This window comes from Danio rerio, chromosome 3 (assembly GCF_049306965.1).
Source record: "Danio rerio strain Tuebingen ecotype United States chromosome 3, GRCz12tu, whole genome shotgun sequence".
NCBI lineage: Eukaryota > Metazoa > Chordata > Actinopteri > Cypriniformes > Danionidae > Danio > Danio rerio.
Window position 1 is genome coordinate 56,547,461 of NC_133178.1, and position 26,393 is coordinate 56,573,853.

The following is a 26,393-nucleotide window of genomic DNA, read 5'->3' on the forward strand; positions in this document are numbered from 1 at the left end:
GAAATACAAATCGTTTACGTCCTTCCATCACACCTCATTCAGCTGCCATTCTTGTTCATAGTTTAGTCACATCCTATTTAGACTACTGTAATTGACCCTTCGTTAAGCCACACACAAAAAAGGCCACCCACCAATCGTGGCTTAGCAACTTTAGCTTCGCACAGGGGCTCTGTCAAGCTTTCTAACGAGTTTATATGGATTGTGTAAATCTGATACCTGGTATCCTTAAAGTTTGGACGGGATAGTAGAATTTTTTCCCTTTTCAAAACCTAAAACACAAGTGGAGAAATGCCTGTGTGGATCAAGCTGAGGGGCGCTTAAGTAGCGGAGTTAAGTTGGTTTTGTTTTAATATTCCTGACACATTCAGAGATAGACTGACGGCAAAAACTCACTCACCTCTTACACTAAACAGATCTAAAGATGTGTTTCCTACAAAAATACAAAGCAGGTTATGTTTCCCAGCTGTCTTATTTTTTTAATTTTTTGTTCGATATTGTGAGTTATGTCAGGCTTTTTGGCTAAAAATAAAGAAATCACAGTTTAATTTGTTATTATTAGATTATTTTTAGATTTCACCTCTCTTGCTGAGCATGAGCTAAGCTGTTGAATGGTCAGCGTATGAGGCGGCTAGGCTAAGCTTGCTTCAGTTTTGATTGAATTATTTTCTAATCGGTTGCCTATTATGCCGTAAATATACCCCTGTAATGTATACTGCTGTCCTTTTTTGTCTGGCTTTCTCGGATATCTCACCTGTTTGCCAAAAATGACATTATATCCCTGGCAATGTCTGACACCGGCGCACACACATTAAAAAAGCCGTGCCTGGCACAAAACCTTGACAGGCATAGCAACAATAACTAAGGAGGGCGGGGCTTAGCGAAGGGTCCATTCCCTTCTGTTTGACCTCCCTAAAAAACCCTTCATAAATTACAACTGGTACAAAACAATGCAACTTGTATTATCACAAAAACTTCTTCCATCTGTCACATCACACTCATTCTACAACAGCTTCACTGACTTCCCATCTTTTTCAGAATTAATTATAAAATGCTTATTCTTACTTTTAAAGCGATTCACAATCTTGTTCATATCGCCATACCTTCTCCAACACTCAAGTCTTTTTCTTCAATTCACCTCCCGCCTCCGCCTTGTCACCATGGGGAGCAGATCCTTCAGCCACTCTGCTCATCAGCTTTGGAATTCACTTCCTCCTGATCTCCGTATTTTAGACTCTTTCACAATTTAAATCCAAACTTAAAACACATCTGTTTAGAACAGCTTATTCACTTTAACCTGACTTCTTTTAAAGTTTGTATTGTATTCTATTGACTTTTATTGTGTTTTTATTTGAACTGATTGTTCTAGCTGTCCTGTACGGTGACCTTAAGTGTCACGAAAGGCGCCTTTAAATAAAATACATTATCATTATTATTATTACTTTGAACCCCAAATAAACACATCAGGTAAGTTAAAAAACAAACAGCAAGCAACTACTCGAAAATAGTATAATTTTATTTTGAAACATCTCTTGATCTTTTCTCTTTTCTCTGCTACTCCACATTTTTTTTTTTTTTTTATGAAGGAACACATTGACTGGATTATTTCATGTTCTGATGAAACTTAAAGTGCTTAAGGGTTGGGTTTGGTTCTGTTGGCTCATTTGGTCTGGAGCAAAATAAATGTACACTTAGCTTTAGATAAACTAAAATTCAAAGGTTTTACTGAGTATATTTTCCAATGGAACTTTTAGAATTGAAGTAATCTTGTTGCAATGCATGAATCATGCAACACAGCAACAAACAGATGCCGAGGCACTGCAGTAATGATGTAATGAGGTCACAGGTGTATTGTGTAGAGTAATTTACAACAGCTCAACCAATCAGAATCAAGTGAGTGCTTACTAAGAAATTGATGGTCACTCTGTTTTGGCTTCATGTAGAGGCAGAAAACTTTCAGATGGGCAAACATTTATTTAACACTCCACTGATCTGGGATTTATGGCGAGTTGTCAAGTTTAACCCTCTCCTCAGTGAAAATACATGGAAATCTGGCAAAACTGGCAAAGAATACCACCAAAGAACTTTTAACATGTGAGATTCTGTGGTCTGTTCCAACTACTGTTCCACGTCCAGAGTAAACCAGCAGTTATTCATGACCTGCATAGTACATTATATCCCAAATATAAAGAATGGTGGTGGAGCAGCATGCAGGATTGAATGAAATCTGACCACAGCAAAAAACAAGTAAGTCAAGGCTAATTTCATTTATTGAGCACAGGCTTAACACAACAACTTAACACAAGTTTATCCAAAGTTTGTTAAAAGAAAGTCAATTTGAATTTAGAAAAAAAAACATGTATCAAGTAAAAAAAAAAAAAAAAAAAACACTTTACATGTATTTCAAGAAAAAAATAACAAATTGGCAATTACAGCAAAATTACTGAAGCTTTAAAATCTGACTAAAATAAAATACTAAAATAAAGGTTTGTTACTACTTTCAGTTAACATGGACAAATAAAACATTTGAAAATAGAAATAAATATATTTCTCACATAAATATGGTAGTATTATCAGACATATTGCGAAAAGAGAAAAATAGACAATGCAAATACAAAATATGGTGTCATTATCAGACATTCAGTGGCATTATCAGGCATTATCTGAAAAAATATGGTAGCATTATCAGACATAAATACTGTGGCATTATCGGACAAATCTGGTGGCATTATCAGACATTATCTGACATTGGTATTATCTGACATATTTAAAGAAGAAAAAAAACAGGGGGGCATTATCAGACATTGATACCGTGGTATTATCAGACATAAATATGGTGGCATTGTCTGACATATTTCAAGAAGGGAAAATGGAAATTGCAAAAACAAAATATGGTGGCACTATCAGACATATTCGGTGGCATTATCAGACATTATCTGACATAAATATGGTGGCTTTATCAGACATAAATATGGTGGAATTGTCAGACAAATACAGTGGCATTAGCATACATATTCGGTGGCATTATCAGACATTCGATGGCATTATAAGACATTAATATGTAATTTAATTTAATGTTACATTACATTACATAAATATGGTGGCATCATCAGAATATATCAGACAATTTTTGGTGGCATTATCAGACATAATCAGTGACATTATCAGAAATTAATATGGTGACATTATCCAACTTATTTGGTGTCATCAGATATTATCAGACATAAATACAGTGGCATTATCAAACATATTTGGTGGCAATTTCAGACAAATACAGTGCCGTTACCAATATACTTTTTGGCATTGTCAGACATTATCAGATATAAATTTGGTGGCATTATTAGAGATATTTAGTGACATTATCAGACATTATTTGACATAATATGGTGGCATTATCAGACATAAATACAGTGGCAATATCTGACATATTTCACGAAGAGAAAATAAAAATTGCAAAAACAAAATACGCAGGCATTATCACACATTTTGTGGCATTATCAGACATTGTCTGACACAAATACTATGGCATCATTAGGCATTATCAGACATAAATATTGTGGACATTATCTGACAGATTTCAAAAAGGGAAAATGGCAATTGAAAAAACAAAATACGGTGGCATTATCAGATATTATCTGACATAAATATGGTGGCTTTATTGACATAAAAACAGTGGCATAAATACAGTGGCATTATCAGACATAAATATGGTGGCATTATTTGACATTATCAGACGAATACACTGGCATTAGCATAGATATTCGGTGGCATTATCAGACATAAATGCATAAACAGGGTGACATTATCAGAATATATCAGACAAATACAGTGGAATTATCAGATATACTTTGTGGTATTATCAGACATCATCAGATATAAATACGGTGGCATTATTAGACATATTTAGTGCCATTATCAGACATAGTCCGAGAAGGGAAAATAGAAATTGCAAAAAAAAAACATAAATAAAACTTCATTGCTAAAAAAACAAAAAAAAAAACAAACAAACCCAGCAACACTTTTAATAATCACAGTCGGTTTTGCATAAGCACATGCAACCCCAGAGCTACAATATGTACATGCTGTTATTTAATTTCTCAATACTTATTTGTTTAATTACACTACAACAACAGAACATCAAAACAAAGCATAAACAAAATTTTACCTAAACCCAGAAAGCAAGCACTTTTGGCTCATTTTTGGCTAAATTGAAGGATTTTCTGCTCAGTCTTGGCATCGGTAAAAGCTGTACTACAAAACTTTTCTGCCTGACTGATGCATTTTTCTCTATGTGCCAGTCACGACTGAAAGCTGTTGTGCACACAGCAGGTCTGCTCTCGGTGTGGTTGTTTGTACCCAGCTATAATCTGAGTTATTTTTTGTTGAGACAAGTCCACTCTTGGTGTAGTAGTTGTGATTACATTTGGTCCAAGTTCATACTGTCAAAGACAAGCCACGATAGCTCAGTTGACCTAAAAAAAGGTGTTTAGTTTGTGATTGGTGTCAGGTGTTTGATTAAGCGCGTTCCAAATCCCCACCGCAAAGGAGGATTCACTCAAAGCTGTTCTAAAGTTAAATATTTTGCTTGTGTTTAAAGATGTTTGATGATTAGACGCAGTTATTAGGATGTTTACAGGGTTAAGCAGACTTAAAAACCTTTTCATGGCATATTGGTAATGTTTGTGTATGTGTTACAACTTAATAGGTGTACACATCTGATGATCTTGCACCTGTTTATAAGCCAGTGACTATAAATTTTATTATGTGTAGGTTTAGTTGTGATTTTGTCTATGGTAAAATTATTCACATGGCTAGTATTTTAAAAATAGCACAAATGTGAACGTACACTTGGATTTATACTGTATTATGTTTTTCTTTTCTCTACATAGTTAAGTGCCAATAAATATGAATTGGATATCATTGTTTGAGTCATATAATTTTCCATTTTCTGTACTGTTATGATATCTAATCACAAATTAATTGTGAAAATGAACTCCAATTGAACTGCTATGTTGTCAGTCTAATATAAACAAGGCACTTTCACACACTAGCTATGTTTCCATCCACCTATTTTTTTGTGGATTTGGATTTTGGATATGTGCAGAAAAAAAAAAAACAGTTGATAGAAATGCCAAGATGCACATCAATTTTGAAAATGTGCATTAAAAAACGTATGCGCATTACTAAGTGGGATGAACTTTTTATTAGATAAGAAAAGATGTGCATAAACTACAATGGAAACACTTTTGCTGAACAAATTCCAGTGTGCACTTTAAAAAAGTCTTGTGAAATTGTTATAAGAGATAATGTGTTGATAAAAATGTGTGCAAATAGACAAATCAACAGGCTGAGCACATTGTAAACTATCTGAAATGTTGTTTTGGTCATTACAAAGCACCGTAATAATTTCAGTATTAGTGTTATTATACTATCGATTACGTCTAGAACTGTTAGAGCATCTGGGCACCATGTGTCATGCCTTCAAATGCCACCACACACTCATTACATGTCGGCATTGTCTTCTGAGGCTCAGGTCATTTATTAAATAAATAAAATATTGACACAGCTTCTCCTATCGCAGCGAACTCCGTTTTTCCTTTTGATATTTGATACCTGTTTATTAGGAATTGATGATTTCATTCTCTTTGACTCTTTGGATGATAACGCTGCTTTATTTGCACTTATGGAATATTCCAGTTTTGCGCATAAAGTTATTTCGCATCTTTAAATGGAGACATTGCTAGACAGAGCCATCAAATTTCCCAGCCTGATCTCAATAGGAAACTCGAGTATTTTACGTTTAGTGGCTGATTCGTATGAGTTCGGTGGTCAAAAATGTACGATCTTAAAAAGGAGGATTAGCAAATTGTACAAAATTGTATGAATATGATTGTACGATTTCATATGAATGAGCAACTAAATCAAAAATTACAAATTGCCGTGAGATTGTGTTAAATATTCAGAGCAGGGTCAGTTACATATAAAGGGTTCACTTAGAGGAGGGGAGGAGAAAAATGGAGGTGTCAACTATTCAGCCAATTTCGCATCAATTATCGACAGTTCTCAGCCATTTTCGGTGTTCTCTGAAAACTGCTGTGAACAGCTGAATCACTGAAACTTCGACAGCAATTTACAGGACCGTAAACTGTCAAAAATTAGGCTTTTCATGCAGTGTGCAGACCAGGGGCCTCGTGTATCAATGCTGTGTACGCACAAAAACTTTGCGTACGCCAGGTTTCACGCTCAGAATTGCTCACATTTGGATTTACTAACGATGAACTGAATGTGTTAATGTGCGCAGCTCCACGCCAGCTTTATGGCTGGCGTACGCACATTTTTTCTTGTGCGTGTCTGTTTTATTTCCATTGGCGACTCCTAGAGGCAGTTGTGTTAAATTGCTCTCTACAAAGTGTCTTTTAGCCGTGCAATGGTAGCTGTATGAGACAGGTTCATCTAGCAGGTATATAAGGTTTCCATACCATACAGTTGACCAGCCAAACATTAAAGCGCAATTTGCAGCGGTCGCCGGTTTCCCTAATGTAATGGGAGCGATCTACTGACTTATTAACTTATTAATGATTCCTACTTGTCTTTTTCGTGATAAATAGTAGGCAAAATCTGATATGTAGCGGGGGTAAAAAAGAAGAATGACTTCATCAGACGCTGGATTCGAACCGAGTTCATGCTCAAACATGTCAAAACATGTTGACATGCGTTTTACGAGCTGCGCCACTGAGACTGTTAAGAGTACTACAAAATTTTACACCTATAAATCACACTATTTCTTTTGTAATTCACTCAATGCGATGTTCAGACCCAACTGTGTTAACCGCATCAGCTAAACTCTCCCACTCCATTTTTTTTCTTTTGTTGTTAATTCCAGAGGACAAACTTGCAAATAACACCGTTTTTCTCCGGTCTAAAGCAGCACCTCCATGTCACATTCTGTTCAAAGTTTCTCTTTTTGCTTGCTTTTGCCATTGCTTTTTAGTTTGGTTTTGCCAAAGAAGAGTCATTAGCATATTCATACGGGGGAGGAGGCAGGGAGGGGTTTTGTGCTCGTGCATGTTGCGCTCAGTTTCACGTTCATTCAGATGTAAAAAAGAATATGCGTGAGATTCGGTGTACGCACTGTTTCATACATCTGAATTTTTTTCTGCGTACGCACATTTACAGCTTTGTGCGTACGCAATGTTTTAGTATGATTTCCACGCAAGTCTTCGTACATGAGGACCCTGGTGCAGTTGCAAGCTAAGCTGCATGCAATGCTTTTAAAGTGCACACCTAACCCCACCCCTAACTCACAGGGATGTCATTAGCTACACTGAGTCTGAGAATGCATGTCTGAGAATGCGTGTCTTAGCTTGCATATGCAGGACTGCAGTCAGATACTATTGGAGATTCTATGCGCCAGATCTGGATCAAGGATCAAGCTGGATCCCAGCTACAGTAGATCTGAAAATGTCTGCACCAGACTTGAGCCACATAAAAACGTTTGTTATTTTAACTGGAAGCGGCCCGGATCTGAATGCATGTGTCTGTTTTCAGTGATTGTGCCAGTTTTGGGCTTAAGCACCCTGGGGCCTCATGTATCAGCGTTGCGTATGCACAAAAACTTTGCGTACGGCAAATGTCATGCTCTCGTTTGGATTTATTAATGATGAAATTAACGTGAGAATGTGCTTTGGTCCACGCCAACTTCATGTCTGGCGCACGTGAATTTATTGTGTGTTTGTTATATTTCCATTGACGACTCCTAGAGGCAATTATGTCAAATTGCACACTACAAAGTATCTTTGAGCCGTGGAATGGCAGTTGTATGAGACGGGATCATCCGCATGTCTAGCAGGTATGTAAAGGTTTTCATACCATGCAGTTGACCAGCCAAACATTAAAGCGCAATTTGCAGCGATTGCCAGTTTTCCCAATGTAATCGGAGTAATTAAGAGCACGCATATTGCTCTAAATGTGCTGTCAGAAGATGAATTTGCGGATAATACTCCAGACAGTAAAGTGTCAGCCTCTATTGTCTCCTCAAAGGGTGTTAGTTCAACATCCTTTGTTTCCCAGCCTCTTCGGTCCACACTTTGATGGTGCACCGCTGTTCTCCTCTTAACTTGCACCTTTACATCGGATTATTTCTTTTTTAAGTCACTCACAGTGTGATGTTTAGACCCCACTGACTTAACTGCTAAACTCTCCCACTCTATTTTTCCCTTTTTTTTTATTAAATCCAGAGAACAAACTTGCAAATAACATAAGTTCTTGCAAAAAAAGCTTTTCTCCGGTCTACCTCCAATAAGAGCACCTCCAATTCACATTCTGTGAAGTTTCTCTTTTTGCTTGCTTTTGCCATTGCTTTTTTGTTTGGTTTTGCCAAAGTAGAGTCATTACCATATTTATATGGGGGAGAAAGCAGGGAGGGTTTTTTGTGCTTGTACATGTTTCGCTCAGTTTCACGTTAATTTGGATGTATTGGCTGAATATTTATTTATTTATTTTTTTTTACTGCGTATGCACATTTACAGCTTTGTCCGTACGCAATGTTTTAGCATGAATTCAACTGCCAGGTTATGCCAGAGGAGGGCCGGAGAGATTTTGCTATCTCGGCCATTTAGTTTGCCTTAAGTAAAATGTGTCACAGTTTTACCCCTCTGTCTTTATTTGCATCTAGATTATGCAACATCCTTAAGTGCCCCATTCCACCTGGAGTGTGCAGAACAGCTGAGAGCAGAGGAATTCCTCTGTCAGGCGACCACACTGTCAGCCAGCAGGAGAAAAGCATCATAATGACGGTTTAATTACTCTCGCCTTATCTCTAGGGGTAAAAAAATAAAAAATACAGGAAGAAATTCATACAAGTGAGAAATTCGCCTTCTTTCAGGGCTGATCGAGACCATTTTTGGGCAGGTTTGCAGATTTTGCAGACAGGTTGAAAGCGATTGTTCTGTTGCAGAGCTGTAATTAAACCATCAGTGACAGTTTAGAGTATTTGACTTCATAATGAGCCCAAGTGTGCGGAGTTCAGTGCTCTGCAGCTAAGCTGCTGTAATCGCTACTATCTGCTTAATTATGTAAAACCATTCTTTTATCCTCCAGCCCCTTTCTCTCTGTGTGTCTCTGCTCACGCACACGGACTCGGTGGGAAACACCATGGAAAAACATACCCGATTCCAACTAACCTCTAAGGACGCAGCTTTACTTCTGGGCAGAGCTCACTGAAGATGCCAGAAAATTGAGTCTCTCTTTCAGAGTTCTGTGAATTTGTTCATTCAGCACTGGAGAGAGAGTGATGTCATAATCTTGAGAGTGTGCTAATGGCTCTACGGCCCTTGGTTTACAAATGCCGTTGCCATGCCAACGCTAATAGCCCTTTACAGAATTGCTTGTCATATTTGCATGAACAATTCCTTAAAAAAAAAAAAAAAAGAAAGAAAGAAAGAAAAGCATGCAATTTCACAGCAGAATGCCCTTTATGGTCATACATCTTCGGATGGCTATTACTGTTTCTCCATGCTTGAGGAACGAAAGGCATGTTTGTCGCCATTGTGCTCTGACATGGGGGGGTGACTATCAGAAGACCTCCGGTCTGATTTTGACATCGACGTGCATTAAAATGACATTTTCTTGGTTGTTGAAAACACAGGAAGCCCATTTTGAAATTAAAATTTATGGAAAAAAGGAACATGAAATGTCTTCTGTTTCAATGGAGTGGAAAAAACAACACTCAGAACAGCCGACAGTAAATAACTGCAGGTTTCGGTTGGCAGCGAAAACGTAGAGGAACAGATTTTTTTCTTATCCTGTTATGCTGCTTCCTGCCTCCAATTAGACACCAATACAGGCAGTTGAACACTCTGACAAATCTATCCTCACTAGTTATGCTATGCTGCAGATTATTTAGAACTAGAATACAAAACAAAGATACTGGTTTACACATAAAAACAATTTATAAATAAAAAATCCTGTGGTAATTTTATATTTAGGACCATGAGTGTATCCTGAATAATTACTCCGAAAAAAAATTGTGGGATAATTTAATCATCCACACAGGTTAGTTTTGCCTTAAGTTTTAAAGCTAAATAATAATAATAATTATAACAAAAATATTATATATATACACGTGTGTGTGTGTGTGTGTGTGTGTGTGTGTGTGTGTTTGTTTGTGTGTATGTGTGTGTGTGTATATATATATATATATATATATATATATATATATATATATATATATATATATATATATATACGTGTGTGTGTGTGTGTGTGTAGATATTTACTTTTATATATATTTTTTTATTATTATTTATTTGTTTATATATTTTTTTAAGGATTTGAAGTCCATTATGGGACCTTGATCTTTCCCCACACAACTTTTGATGTTGAAAACTTTCTTTAATAGTTTGAATTGATATATTGTCTGCAGTGGTATTGTGAATTAGGGTACAAAAACCTGGTATTAAACTGCTACATATTTCTAGATAGATTATTTAATGTGCAACAAATTGTTTTAAACTACTAAGCTGTCAACAAATGTCACTTTTTGTTTGTTGTTCAATTTTCAAGCATGAAAAGTTGTCAGAGCAGTGTTCAAGGTTCTATAATTCAATAATTAATAATTAATAACTATAAATAAATGGAAAACAACTGTTAATAACAAAATATAAAATCTGTAAATGAATGTGTTTTTTTTATAGTATTGTTTTTTTGAATATCACCGTTGAGTTCATGCATATGTTTGTGGATTTAAAATGTCTATAAAAAATTAAAGCGCTCAATGAAAAGAAAGAACTTCAACCTGTTGAAAGGAGTCATGAACCACTCCAGTTTCATTTGTACAGCGGATTTACATCTGTAATTGATTTATATACACCTTTATTTGCATAATAACAGCCCCTTCTCTTAATTGGCTGCCTAAAAATGCATTTGCTTTGACCCAAAAGTACCCACATTCACCGTACATGAAATATTGCAAATTATATGCACCCCACCCCCCAAAAATCCTTAATGTATAAGCTAAGCAGTAATGTGTGAGTAATTGAATATCATTCTAAGTATATTAAAGAAATAATTCAGAAGTAACATGATGCAACATTCTCGGATCTAAATGTAATAAACGGAATTAATCAGCTAGCTCTTTCATCATTAGATTCGGGTGTTAATTAAAGAGATCGTTCACCCAAAGAGTCACCAAACACAACAGAACATTTGACCAGTCAGAGCAGAGACTTGTAGAGAGAAGGAGTTTTACTGGATCTGCCCCACCGGCTGATATAAAGCCTCTAAGTTCCTATATGGTACACCTAATTTATACATGTTGTCCCAACACAAATCCATATTTTTAATAAAAGTAATTTTGTTAGGTGAGATCAGCATCCTTCATGCCTGTCTGTTGTCTGAGGCAGCCGAGGGAGGAGATTAAGGCACGCTAAGCGGTGGGCGGGGAGGACTGCCTTAAAGGCGCAGTACAACAAAACTGCTACATGATGCTAAAAGGTATAAACTAAAATCTTATGAAAGACATAATAACGACGAGGCAGTGGCGCAGTAGGTAGTGCTGTCGTCTCACAGCAAGAAGGTTGCTGGGTCGCTGGTTTGAACCTCGGCTCAGTTGGCGTTTCTGTGTGGAGTTTGCATGTTCTCCCTGCCTTCGAGTGGGTTTCCTCCGGGTGCTCCGGTTTCCCCCACAGTCCAAAGACATGCGGTACAGGTGAATTGGGTAGGCTAAATTGTTCGTAGTGTATGAGTGTGTGTGTGAATGTGTGTGTATGTTTCCCATAGATGGGTTGCAGCTGGAAGGGCATCCACTGCATAGAACACTTGCTGGATAAGTTGGCGGTTAATTCCGCTGCGGCGACCCGGGATTAATAAAGGGACTAAGCCGACAAGAAAATGAATGAACGAATGGTATATAAAAAAAAATCTGATTGGTGTTTTGAGCTGAAACATTACAGACACATTCTGTAGACACAAAAGCTTCATATTAAATCTGAAAAAAGGGGTAACCTAGGTGCCCTTTTAAGTAGATTGAACAGTTCCACACACCAAAAAAATCTTTAAATTGTATTGTTTCATCCAATTTTAACAAGTAGATTGATCAAACAGAAAAAAAAATCTCTTTTGTTTGTGTAATAAATATTTTTATTTGTGATATTCAAGTGACACAACAGGGTGGGACATCTGACAGTCAGAGTCGAGCAGGTTGGAAGGGGACCCAGAAAGAAGGGGTTTACAGTGAACAAGTTTATAACAAGGAATACTTTGAGTTTCTTTGAGAGGTGAGATGACATGAAATGTACATATTGTGAAAAAGAAAGAGCTTTTGACCTTTAGCAGGAAGCTTTACATACGCTTAACAGGATTTAGGAACCTTTTAAAAAAAGACATAATCGGGAAACTTATTCATATACCAGATTTTTAACAACCCTCTTCGGGTTTTTACATTTATATTTTTGCATTTTGAACACACTTTTATCTGCCGAAATGTGCACTGCATAGAAAATGCAAATGTTTATTGATTCAAGAACGTAGTCAATTTTGCTAGAAATAAAACTCATGTTTAGGGTGACCGCCTAACTGATGTGCAAGTGAGAGATACATTCACTACTTTTATACTTTGGCTGATAAACTGTAGTGTCAGTTAAAACTGGACTGGCACAGTTTTAATATACTAGAACTTCTATGTGAAGCTGCTTTGACACCATCTACATTGTAAAAATGCTATAGAAATAAACATGAATTTAAATTGAATTGAGTAGTGTTTAAAATCATCAATAAATGTGTTGTTTATGACTGGCACTGAAATATCTGAGGTTCAAGTGATAAAATGAAATTCATTCCACCAGATCAAACTAATATAATAAACTGAATAGTACTAATTAAATTATACAAAGACCTAAAACAAAAACGATCTACAGTAAATGTGCTGAAGTAGCGGAATTACATTTGTTGAATGGACAAAAAAAAAAAAAAAAAAATGTATCTTGTTCAGTTCTTTTTGAACTTGTAAGTTTTTGTTTTGTTCAATCTAGCCGCTTCAAGCAGGACTTTTTTCCCCCCTTGATTGCTTTTAAAGCATTAAAAGGATTGCCCTCATCAGTATGTCCTGTTTTTTTTTTTTTTTTTTTGTATTACCACCATCATTTGTTATCTTCAGATTGAATCAGTTTGCTTTATTTTTGTCCTAAATAATACCATTGTAAATGCATGATCATGCCAAGCTATCCTATAAAAACTATAGGAGAAAATATTCACTCAGCTTTCTAAAACCGGCAGATCTAGTACCCTAAAACATAAGTGTGTGTGTGTGTGTGTTAGGTGAAATTTTTTGTACACCTTTTCTCACACATAACAGTAAAATAAGTGGCATTCATCGTGGTCATTCATTTATTTTGCATGAATCCTGACCCTAACCTTGTCACCATTTGTTCTGCATAAAATTAGGTGATAATTAGGTGATATGTCATTTAGAGGTTACTGCTTGTCAGAATGGACTCATCATTTGGCAATTTAAACTTAAATAAGTTTAATTAATAAGTTATATGTAATGGAATGTAATGTATGACTTGGCTCTTGAATCTTATTGGCTGATAGCAGTGTGACATTCTGCAATAATAGCACTCGTACAGCCTCTTCACCCTTGTGGTGTATTACTCCGCCCACACAGAGGGACAAACAGAAGAGTGGACAGCTTGTTATAGTTTGACATATTGCAGCTGTTGGTAAACATATTGTACTTTTTAGGCTTTTAAAGGCAAGAATGTAGTTAGTTTGCACCTATGCTGTTTATTTATAAGGATAGTGCCTATATTAAAATATTTATAATCTCTGAGATTCATCGCGTCGGCGGCCATCAGCATGCAGAGCAAAGAAGTTGACTGCCACAAGATGGTGACTGAGACTGCATAATAAGTCCTCAGAGCATAAAAACTCTGTTTTCTCTTTTCGTATTTTTAAACTACAGCTAATCAAATCATTATAAAACAGTTAAGTGACATTTTAAGTCGATCTCTTTCTCTCTCTCTCTTGTATTTTGTAATAGTGTATTTATACCACAGTAATCCACTGGTGTTTGCTTTGCTTTTGGCTTTTTAGATTTATTTATTATGCTGACAACAACAGAGAAATACTGGGAAATCTAATGACATTTCATGCCATTCTGCCTTATAATATTAAAATGTCACCAAAATCACCTGTTTTGCCATCACTTTAGACATTACGCTGGAGAATCATTCAAATACTAGCTCCAAAGTGATGTTTGTAAAGTGGCCACAGTTTCTGCTCTTCTTAAGTCAGATGCAGATGTAAATGAATGGCGGAGGAAAGTAGTTCCTCATACAAAGCAGATTTTTAGACTCTCCGTGTTTAACTTTCTTTTCTACATAAACAATTATGTCATCAAAATGTTGTTCAAATGCAATATCACACTTGTAGCAGTGTGATATGGCTGTGCATCAAACTGGTGGTGGGGAAATAAGGCAATTGGCCTGTGGCCAGGGCCGCAGTGATTCCTTTTCAGCCCTAGAGTTTCAAGCCTGAGACCGGCCCACTTCACTTCATGACTGACTATATTAAAATAACGTCATTTCCAATTCATTAACTGTTCCAATTTATTTCAACAGTTAACACGATGTAATGTTTAACAGTATCAGAATCTATTTTCTGTAAGAGTTAGAGGTCATAAATATCTAAACCTTGAACTGAAAAAATATCAAATGAATACAAAAATATATTAAGCTAATATTATATTTTAAATGTATTGAATTTTCTATTGACACTCTCATGTCTTTTTCAAGGAAACAGCTGCTTTATAACTTCAAGTATTTGTCAAATAGGAGAACATTAAAGGGTAGCTAAATCTCTACACTCAACACTATTTTTTAAAACATCACAATGTCCTTTTCTGCAATATCTGAATGTATGTTGTAGGAGCCTATTTGTTTGGATTTAATAACTAATGTTATATGATGCATTTCAGTTTTGAATATTTTTGTTTTGAATCGTTTGCATTTGAGAATTTAGAATATTCATATGCGTTGTTCAGATGGATATTCTGTGCATTTGGCATTGAGGATATGTAGCGTGTTAAATTGTGTGCGGGCTCTTCAAGATATCTGTCTATCAAATTTGACGGCAGTGCATTCTTTAGAAGACAGTGGAGGCACAGTTCTCTTTAACGCATTCATCAAATTTGAGGTTATATTTTGTTTACTTTATTTTACTTTAGTTTATGTATCTCTGAGTGAAGGTTAAAAGTCAACATTTGACAAGAAACGGACTACGTAGATATCTTACAGTAATTGGACATTATTAACCTGCAGGTTGCATTCTGCTCGTGGGGCTGCCAGTAAATAAAGAAAAAGAGTGGATTTGCGGTAAAATAATGAAAAAAGAGTGAGGCTATGGTCAAATAAATAAATGAATGAAAAAAGAGTGACAGCTCAGAGTGCAGAAAGCTAGGGACACCAGCCCTCGTGACCAAAAAAATGGACTAGCCTACCGAGAATACTCCCAGTCCTTTCGATTAGCCAATCCGGGCCTGCCTGTGGCCTCAAATCAACACACACCTCCCACCAATGCTGATAAACAGCCATATCACTGTAAGTCTACAAGTGTGATATTGCTAATATAAAACACAAACTAGAACTAGCAACCCCCGGTAGTCATTGTATACTGTAATTCACACTCTGGCTATTTTGCTATCCTTTTAGTTCATCATTGTAAGGAAAGGAAGTTCCTCACTATTTGCTTTCATTTATGTTGATATATTGGACTGATCTACTCTGGGTTTGGGTTTCCCGTACTTGCTACTAAAGACTTTGAAATATCTATGTGTGTTTCAGCAGTTCTTTACCAAAAACCAGCCTGAAACATTTTTTGATTTTGTCTGTTTTCCATTACTGCTTCATCTTGAATATCCCTGCCATTCGTCTCCTTTGCCTGCAGCAGGTAGATCACTCCTTCAAAGACCCCATGAGAGACGTTTTTTCTTTTTCTGTGGTTTTGCATTTCAATGAAATAAGAAAATCATTTGCAAACTTGAATGCAGATGCTTACATCTTGGGTAATGTGGGAGAAATCTCCCAATTCTGGGACTGTTCTGGGACATGCACATTACATTATATAATGATGAAAATGATACGTCTTTATTTGTCACAACACTGTTACATTCAGTGAAATTAGATCCCTGAAACCATATGCTACTTGACAAAAGTCTTGTCGTCCCAGTTGTAAGAGCAACAAATAATAACTTCTAGTTGATCATTAGGAAAAGTGTCAGAAGGTAGATTTTTCTAATGAATCATCTGTTGAACTGCATCCCAATCATCACAAATACTGCTGAAGCCCTATTTAAACCCACATGAACCCAAGAATCTCATAGAAATAAATCAAGTTTGGTGAAGGAAAAATCATGGTTTGGGATTACATTTGAGTATGGGGGCATGTGAGAGATCTGCAGAGTGGATGGCAACATCAACAGCCTAAGATATCAAGACATTTGTGCTGCACATTACGTTACAAACCACAGAAGAATGCACATTCTTCAGGTGGATAACTCTTCTTCTCATACTCCAGCCTCCACATCAAAGTTCCTGAAAGCAAAGAAGGTCATGGTGATACAGGATTGGCCAGCCCAGTCACTAGACATGAACATTTAAAGATCATGTCTGGGGTAAGATGAAGAAAGCATAAAAGATGAATCTAAATCTTGATGATTTCTGGGAGTCCTGCAAGAACACTTTCATTGGCATTCCAGATGACTATTAAAAAGTTATTTGAGTCAAAAAGGAAGTAAAACAAAGCCTCTCCCAGACTGTCCTTAAAGTAAGTTTTCCATCACTGGAAAACATCCATACACACTCATTCACACACATGCACTACAGATATTTTAGCCTACCCAATTTACCTATGCCACATGTTTTTGAACTTGTTGGGGGATCAGAAGCACCCGAAGGAAACTCACGTGGAGAACATGCAAACTCCACACAGAATTGCCAACTGACCCAACCGGGGCTCAAACCAACGACCTTCTTGCTGTGAAGCGATTGTGCTACCCATGGCACCACTGTGTTGCCACACAGTATTTTAGACAAACATGTTATATGTATTTTCCCAGAGATGGGTTGCGGCTGAAAGGGCATCCGCTGCGTAAAAACTTGCTGGATAAGTTGGTGGTTCATTCCGCTGTGGCGACCCCGGATTAATAAAGGGACTAAGCCGACAAGAAAATAAATGAATGAATATTATATGTATCTGAACTTAAATGACCTTAAAATTAAAAGCCTCCTTAATTTCTTACTTTTACCTTTTCAGCAGAAAACAAGCACTTTCTAACTAGTTACAATAATAGATAACGCTTTAAATGTGGCATCGTATGTCCATTTTACACAAGTTGATATGATTTTTTTTATAGTCTGAAAAGTTTGGGAATCCCTGGTCTATTGTATGCCTCCAACAATAAAGGAAGTCAATAGTAATGGGTCGTTCATGACCGATTAGTTTCATTTTGAATGATATGACTTTGGAACTACGAGTCCTCTCAGGAAGTGATTCGTTCATTCGCGCGTGCGCACATTTGTGCAGGTGGTGTTGTTCATTTCAAGTCTTTTGAGTTGTTCATCGCGGAAAGGCAGAAGCCAAACATATGCGTTTAGAGCCGTAAAATAATTGATCCGTTTATCTCTTGAGTCCTCTATCGAGTTTAAGTCGTTCGTTCCTCAAGGGCCAATCAAATGCGTTTAGAGCCGGAAAAAGAATTGATCTGTTCATCTCTCGAGTCCTCTATCAGGTCTGAGTCATTCGTTCCTCATGGACCAATCATTTGCGTTTAGAGCCGAAAAAATTATTATTGATCCGTTCAACTCTCGAGTCCTCGGGTTTGAGTCATTCTGTCACGTGATGAACGAACGACTTAAGAACTAGAAGACTTGAAAGGTGACTAATTATCATGGCTCATATCGACTTAGACTGTGTACATTGGTTAAAATTATATGTGACTGTCAGTGTAACCTGAACAAACCACTGACAATTGAAGACATGAGGTGAGTTGAGCAAAGAGACAAAAATACCTTCATAGACAAAAGAGCAGGTAAACATTGAATTATTATTTTCTCCTTCTTATAGTATTCTATTTATGACTTATTTGTCGTGTGATCAACCTTTTAGTTAGTTTTAGATGTGTTTGGAAGCAATTCGGAACATTTTATTAATATTTTGGCAAATTGCACCAATTGAACGAAATGACTCAAAAAGATTCGTTCATCTCGATGAACAAGACTCAAAGATCCGAGTCAGTAAAATGATCCGAACTTCCCATCACTAATAGCCAATCATCAATCGTCTTTGTCGTCTTTTTTGTCGTCATTACTCAGGTTTTGTCTCTGTTATGCCAGTGCCTATAACCACGTCTGCTTACCATTCAAACGGCTATAAAAGAGATTAGTGTCATGCCAATATTTTCACATGTGCAGTAGCTGGAGCAGACTGCAAATTATGTGTTTGAAATATAATTAAACCTTAAGAAATACAAGTAATTAGACAGGTCACTTCAGATTTTGTTGTTGATTTGAAATATGTCATGTAATTGACAGTTTTCAACATGATTCCACCGTTCCTTTAGAAAAGGCTTTGGTCTTGTATGAACTGAGGTGTTGCAAATATGGCCTTAAAGTGAACAGACTTTCCTTGAAAGGGACATTGCTGCTGCCCAGAAATCAAACATAAAAGCCTAGTGATCAGAAATCTTGTGTCTAGATTGAAGCGCAGTGATTTTACTGATGAACCTGATTAAAGGAATCCTGAGTCCACTGTGTGAGTCTCTCTTCAAAAAATCAATCAGCGAGCAGCAGTGAAGCCAACAAGGAGCCTTATCTAAGTGCAGATATGTGCTGTTTACCTCCACAAACATCCACAAACAACGCGTCTCCATGAACTTTGTTCGCCCTTGCCCCGGTTGCCTTGGTTACAAGCAGGTACTAAATGTGCAACCGCCCAGGGGAGGGTGTGAAACGCGATGTTTGATTCAGGCTGTCTCTCACACCTTCTCCTACTGGGACCATAATGGACATTGCTATGGCAGCAAACCTCTCCTCATTCCTCCCGGCCCGCAGGAGAGCAGTGGCTGAGTGCTACGACCAGATCTGGGCCAAAATAACTGGCTCCATCAGCCGCCGCTGTGGCTTGTAGATGGGACTGAGGGATGGCCGGCCGTCTCATTATCAGCATGAGAGGGAGATGACCATGAGCTGAGCTGGACTGATGTTTCGAGCCACTCAGAGCTGTTTGATTATTTTACACATCGGGGTATGATTTTATTGCGCTTTGTTTTCTGATGTGTAAAAACTGGAATGTCTTTTGTATTTTTGTTTTTTACATTTTTTTTTACCATGTTTTATTTGTAAAAGCATGTAGAGTGATATCTCATCCAGAAATGGCAGTTGTGATTTATTCTTAGTCGTTTCTTTCTTCTGTTGAATGCTGGTTGATGAGACCCATTGACTTTCATGTTTTTTTTTTCCTGCTATGGAGGTCAATGTGTCCCAGCAACAAGTATTATTTAATTTTTTATTTTTTTTTTTGTGTGTGTGTTCAGCAGAAGAAAGAAACTTTGATTTGAAACCACATGAAGGAAAGTAAATGATGACATCATTTAATAAATAATAAAATGACAGAAAAGATTACTTTATGAATTATTAAAATTAAACCGAAAAGCTTTAAATTCATAAAGTAAACATTTTATATAATACAATGTTCACCATATTTATAGCTTTTTAAGTTATTTTTTTATAATATTTATAAAATATTCAGTTTTATTTTGTACAGTTATTATACCACTATATTTATTTTATTTATATGAGTAAAATGAAAGCTGTTGCCTTGTTGATTACCAATTTCCCCCTCTGTATTATGTAAAATCTGAATAATTAAGTTTTCGATTAAAGTACATGTATAATGTATATTTGTATATTACAACATAAATGTCAAGGACAACAGAGGTGTGGATCCATGTGCAGTTTAAGAGTAGTCAGGCATGCAATGGTCAAAATTGTTACAAACTAGAGCATATATAGACAATCCAATGAGCGTGCTCAAAATGAGACAAGTGCAGGTGGCGAACAGAATAAACAATAAGCAAAACAGGAAATCTAGACAAGAATCAACACTTTGAAATGCTTACAGAAAACAAGACTCAGCTGTGTGTGCGTGTGTGTGTTTGAGAGGTGTATAAATAGCCTGTGTATTTAGCCCTGAACAACTTCAGCTTTGCAATCATGGGAGATCTGGGTCAGGTGTGTGAGTGAAGTACATGATGGGATTTGTAGTACGTAACATGGATATTTTGCTGAGATAAAAATATTTGGTTGTGAGACAATAAAAAATCTGGAATCTGAGGGTTTAATATACAGTACAGTAATATTAAGAAAAACACTATTAAAGCTGGACAGATTAAGTTATTAGCAATGCTTATCACTTTTTTTTCTGTTGAAATAATTATGATAGGACATTTGCTAGTATATTTTCACGGAACATGATCTTATTATACCAAAATCATAAATAAAAAATCTGACATTTTGACCCATGCAATTTACTTTTGCCTATTGCTAAAATAAACCCACTAGCATTTTGTGGTCCATTGTTACAAATATATTAATATCTCATGATTTCAGCTTTTTTGTCACAATCACTATTTATCAAAACTTGTTTTTCCTCCCTTATGTGTCAGAAATGAGCTTCCATAAATGTGTCCTGTCTTTAGTATTCAGAACTAATGCTGGGCGTCTCTGCCAGTGTTTGACATTTGCTAGTGAAAGTGGAAGTGAGTGTGAGAATGCTGATGCTGCTGACACACAGTTAAGCTGCTTTCACATGAGGGACACACAGCGGCTCGCACATCTTTCAGACTCTGATGCCTCTGTCCTGCCATATCAGGATGAGCCTGAAATCAATGCACGCTCTTTGAAATGAACAGGTATCGATCTGCCAACTGTTACCACAGTTCAGTCCTCCTTGAAACCCACCACGATGCTGAATAACTAGTTCTCAAGATAAGCACTTTCCACCTCATGTATACAGCTGAAGACTAATAAAATAAATTGTCAAATATTTTCCAAGCTGATATTTAGCAGAGAGATTTTTTTTTACTCATAAAAAAAAAAAAAAATAGGTTACCATATAACCATACTTGCCAACATTTGTCTCTAAAATTCTAAGAGACCGAGGTGAGCAGGCTGGGTGCATACCTGTCAACATTGGGATATAAAAATAAGGCATATGCCTACCAAAATGACTAAATGTTCATCTGGAGCTGTTTCATTCTGAATAAACAGTTAAACTGTCAGTAATGTTGTTTTGCAAGGTATTAGTGTTCTACTTAGTCATGCTTTTATTAGGTTAATTAGGTGGCAAGTTACATTAATTAGGCCAGTGGTGTCCAAACTTTTTGGGCCGAGGGCCAGATGCAAAAAAACAAACGTTGTCGCGGGCCAAATTTTACATACATCACACAGACACGCATATATATATATATATATATATATATATATATATATATATATATATATATATATATATATATATATATATATATATATATATATACAGTTGAAGTCAGAATTATTAGCCCCCCTAAATTATTAGCCCCCGTTTATTTTTTCCCCAATTTCTGTTTAACGGAGAGAAGATTTTTTTCAACACATTTCTATACATATTAGTTTTAGTAACTTATTTCTAATAACTGATTTATTTTATCTTTGCCATGATGACAGTAAATAATATTAGACTAGATATTTTTAAGACACTTCTATACAGCTTAAAGTGACATTTAAAGGCTTAACTAGGTTAATCAAGTTAACTAGTCAAGTTAAGGTAATTAGGCAAGTTATTTTATAACAATGGTTTGTTCTGAAGACTTAAGGGGCTAATAATTTTGACCTTAAAATGGTTCATAAAAAAATTTAAACCGCTTTTTATTCTAGCCGAAATAAAACAAAAAAGTCTTTCTCCAAAAGAAAAAATATTATCAGACATACTGTAAAAATGTCCTTGCTCTGTTAAACATCATTTGGGAAATATTTAAAAAAGAAGAAATAAATCAAAGAGGGGCTAATAATTCTGACTTCAACTGTGTGTAGATAGATAGATAGGTAGATATCATAACAAGAACTGCTGCTTAATTGAAGGCATGTAATAGCGACACCCGGTGGTTATTTATTGAATCACGTTCATTTTTGTATAGCGGGCCAGATTCTATTGATATTTATAAAAAGCCTCGCGGGCCGCCACAAAACAGATTGTGGGCCGCAGATGGCCCGCGGGCCGTAGTTTGGACACGCCTGAATTAGGCAAATCATTGCATTTGGGAAAAACAGATGAGGCTCTCAAGGTGAATGCGTACCTTGGCTTTAGGGGTCAAACAACAACAACAAAAAAATATAGGTAAAGAGTGTTGGTGTTATTTTGGTGTCAAGTTTCAGTATAGTCATGTCAAAGCAGTAATTAAATCGACATACTGCTATCTCATAAGCATAGCAAGACTTAGATGCTTTGTTTTCAGTGAGAACTTCATTCTTTTATCAGCAGCAGGGTGGATTACTGTAATGGACTCCTCACTGGTCTCTCCAAAATGTCAGACAGTTGCAGCTCATCCAGAAAGCTGCTGCCATTATTTTGACTAAAATCAGAAAGTCAGAGCTCATCCCACCTGTCTTCAGGTCTTTACACTGCCCCCAGTTACATTCAGAATAGATTTTAAAGTATTATTACTTGTCTATAAATTACTGGCCTAGGACCTCAATGCATTTAGACTCATATTGTTCAGTCAAAGCATGATGAATTCGCTTTCTGCTATATGTCCTCCTCTGTTGCTGGAATCAGCTTCTAGAAATGATCAGATGTGCTCCAACATTAGGTACATTCAAATCAAGGCTGAAAACACATCTGTTTAGCTGTGCCTTTACTGAATGAGCACTGTGCTACGTCCAACAGATCACACTTTAATGTCTTTTTTTTTTTTTTATGAAGCATGGCATAAATTACCATCTATATGCTGATGACTCTCAAATCTACTTCCCTATAAAATCTAGGGATCAATCCTCCCTTCAGGCTTTGTTTAATGGTTTGGCTGATGTGAAGTGTTGGTTAGCAAATAACTTTCTCCAACTGAATGAAGACAAGTGCGAATTCATTGTTTTTGGCCAAAAAGTTTCGGATTCTAATGGCAATCTGCCATTGCTTCCTGGGAAAATACATTCCTCTGTAAAGATTCTTGGTCTCATCTTTGATTCTGAGCTAAAATTTGATCGGCAAATTAATGCGCTGGTCAAAAATATTTTTTTTCTATTTAGATATATTGCCAAGCTGAAGTCTGTCCTCTCTTTCAGTGATTTGAAGGTTGTTCATGCTTTTATCTCTTTTCGTCTAGACTTGCAATGCATTGTATCTGGGTGTCAGGCGTCTCTCGTGACTGCAGCTAGTCCAGAAGGCACCTGCTAGGCTCTTAACAGGCACAAAAAAACGAGAACACATTACACCTCTACTTGTTTCTCTACACTGGCTGCCAATCCAGTTTAGAATTCAGTACAAAGTTCTGTTGTATGTTTATAAATTCCTCCATGGCCTGGCCTCTGAGTATATTTCTGAGCTAATTACTATGCACCAACCTGTGAGATCTCTTCGCTCTATGGATCGTCTTTATTTGCAAGTTCCTAGATCACGCTGAAAATCGAGTCGAGGTGATAGAGCTTTCTCGGTAGCAGCTACGAGACTTTGGAATGATCTTCCGCTCTCTTTAAGAACAGCTCAAATGTTTGAGTCTTTTCAGAGGTCACTGAAAACACACTTATTTTTTTTGGCTTTTAATCATTGGATGTGAGTTTATGTATTTTGGTTTTATGTATATTCACATGCGTTTTATGTGTTTTCAAGAGTTCACACTTAGCTGATGATTAATTATTCAAGCTTGTTTGGCATGCTGTCCCGGGAGAGAGCCCTGAGCTTATGAGATCCTCGAGCACAGGGCTCCCTCCCGTTGCAAGGCGGGAAGGGAGTTTGAGCTCAGGTAGATCTCGAGAACTCCCCTGCTGTAGTAACCAATGAACAGTAAGTGATTGCTCTTCAAGATAACTATATACTAGAAGCATATCTATGGTGCCAATTTAAATTATCCAATTAACTTAATTGCATGTTTTTAGGCGGTAGGAGGAAACTGGGGAACCCGGGGGAAACCTACGTGAGCATGGGGAAAAGTACAAACTCCACACAGAAATGTCTTTTGGTTTAGTAAAGCCTGGAACCAGAGACATTCTTGCTGTGAGGCAACAGTGCTCCGCACTGGTCCACCGTGTCACCCATCTAAGAAGGAGGAGTAGGGGTGGAAGGGGGGACTCTTCAAAACTAAGATAGCAGTGGAATGAAACCCAGGGTATTTATAGTGGTTTAGGAGTCATCTGATTGGAGCGTAGTGAATTGGATAATGCGGATCTAGCCACTAGCAATCATAAGTATGTGATCCTCTCGAAATTTGTTTATACATAAACTGCACTTATGTACACTCTGGTAATCATTGTGGTTTGTGAATGTGCTTTAGAAATAAAGTGAGTTGAGTTGAGTGAGTTCTTTTTCATTCTTTTAAAACCTGTTTGAACTAATTTTAATCTGTTTTTAATCATTTTATTCTTTGTTTTAATTTTTTATACTTGATTTTTTTTATTCTTGTTTATGTAAAGCATTTTGAATTACTATTGTATATGAAATGTGTTATATAAATAAACTTACCTTGCCTTGACAATCAAAACAAACAAAACAAAACAAAGAAGATTCTTAATGGAGCTACTGTAATAATATAATATCTTAATATATATTCAGAAAAAAAGTCATAATTATTAGCCCCTCTGAATTATTAGCTCCCCTGTATTATTACCCCCCTGTTTATTTTTTTTCAATTTCTGTTTAACAAAAAGAAGACTTATTCAACACATTTCTAATCATATTAGTTTCAATAACTCATTTCTAATAACTGATTTATGTTTATCTTTGCCATGATGACAGTAAATAATATTTGACTAGATATTTTTCAAGACATTTCTATACAGCTTAAAGTGACATTTAAAGGCTTAACTAGGCTAATTAGGTTGACCAGGTTATAGTAATTAGGCAAATCATTGTTTAACAATGGTTTGTTTTGTTGACTATCAAAAAAATATAGCTTAAAGGGGCTAATATTTTGACTTTAATGTTAAAAAAAAAAAAAAAAAAAAAACTATAAACTGTTTTTATTCTAGCCAAAATAAAACATTAGACTTTCTTCAAAAGAAAAAAAAAAGTATATCAGACATACCGTGAAGATTTCCTTGCTCTGTTAAACATAGTTTGAGAAATATTTAAAAAAGAAAAAAAAATCATAGGGGGGCTAATAATTCTGACTTCATCTGAACATATTTTTAAAGTAAATGTTTTTATCACAACCAAACTAAAGAAATTTGTCTTTCTCCGGAAGAAAAATACTATTATAGGATGTGAATTATATTATAGGCTGTGAAACTGTCTTTGCTTTGTTAAACAGCACTTGGGAAATATTTGAGAAAAGAATGAACATTTCACAGGAGGGATAATCATTTTGTCTTCAACTGTACAATTGTTTCACCTAGTGGTTGTGTGCAAGGAAATAAATAATGGCAGGGAACCAAATGCAGTCTTTCCATTGATTTGCAGTTTAAAAATAAAACTTAACAAAAATAAACACAGGGAAACACTCAGACATACAGTAACATAAGCTACTGTCAAAAATAACCACATGCAGTATACAGTTGAAGGTAGAAATATTAGCCCCCTGTATTTTTTCCCCCGAAATTTCTATTTAACTTAGAGAGGATTGTTTCAACACATTTTTATACAAATTAGTTTTAATAACTTAATAATTTCTAATGACTGATTTATTTTATCTTTGCCATTATGACAGTAAAAAATATTAGACTAGATATTTTTCAAGACTCTTCTATACAGCTTAAGTGACATTTAAAGGCTTAACTAGGTTGATTAGGTATGTTAGGGTAATTAGGCAAATCACTGTATAATGATGTTCTGTAGAATATTGAAAAATATTTAGCTTTAAGGAATTAATAATATTGACCTTATGGTCTTTAAAAAATTAAAAACTGCTGTTCTATTCTATCTGTATTCTAGGAGATATCTAGCATTATTATAAAAAAATACTTTGGAAAAAATCTTTGCTATTTTAAACATTGTTTGGGAAATATTTGAAAAAGAAAAAGAAATCAGAGGAGGGCTAGTAATTTTGACCTTAACTGTATATAAAGTGGAGACAATTGATTTAAACAGGATGGTGAGGTCATGGAGTCTGTAACTAACTGACAAGGGTGAATTTAAATAACAACTGAAAACAT

General features: G+C 36.1%; 1 protein-coding gene across 1 annotated transcript in view; it reads left to right on the top strand.

The window, feature by feature from the left end:
* The first annotated feature begins 1,934 nt into the window (after positions 1 to 1,934).
* Positions 1,935 to 26,393, top strand: part of olfm2a (olfactomedin 2a) — a 225,467-nt gene continuing 201,008 nt past the window's right edge. Inside the window, 1 exon segment of the mRNA NM_212717.1 lies at positions 1,935 to 2,244. Within this exon segment, the coding sequence (NP_997882.1) occupies positions 2,218 to 2,244 (27 nt within the window). The 5' untranslated portion in view covers positions 1,935 to 2,217.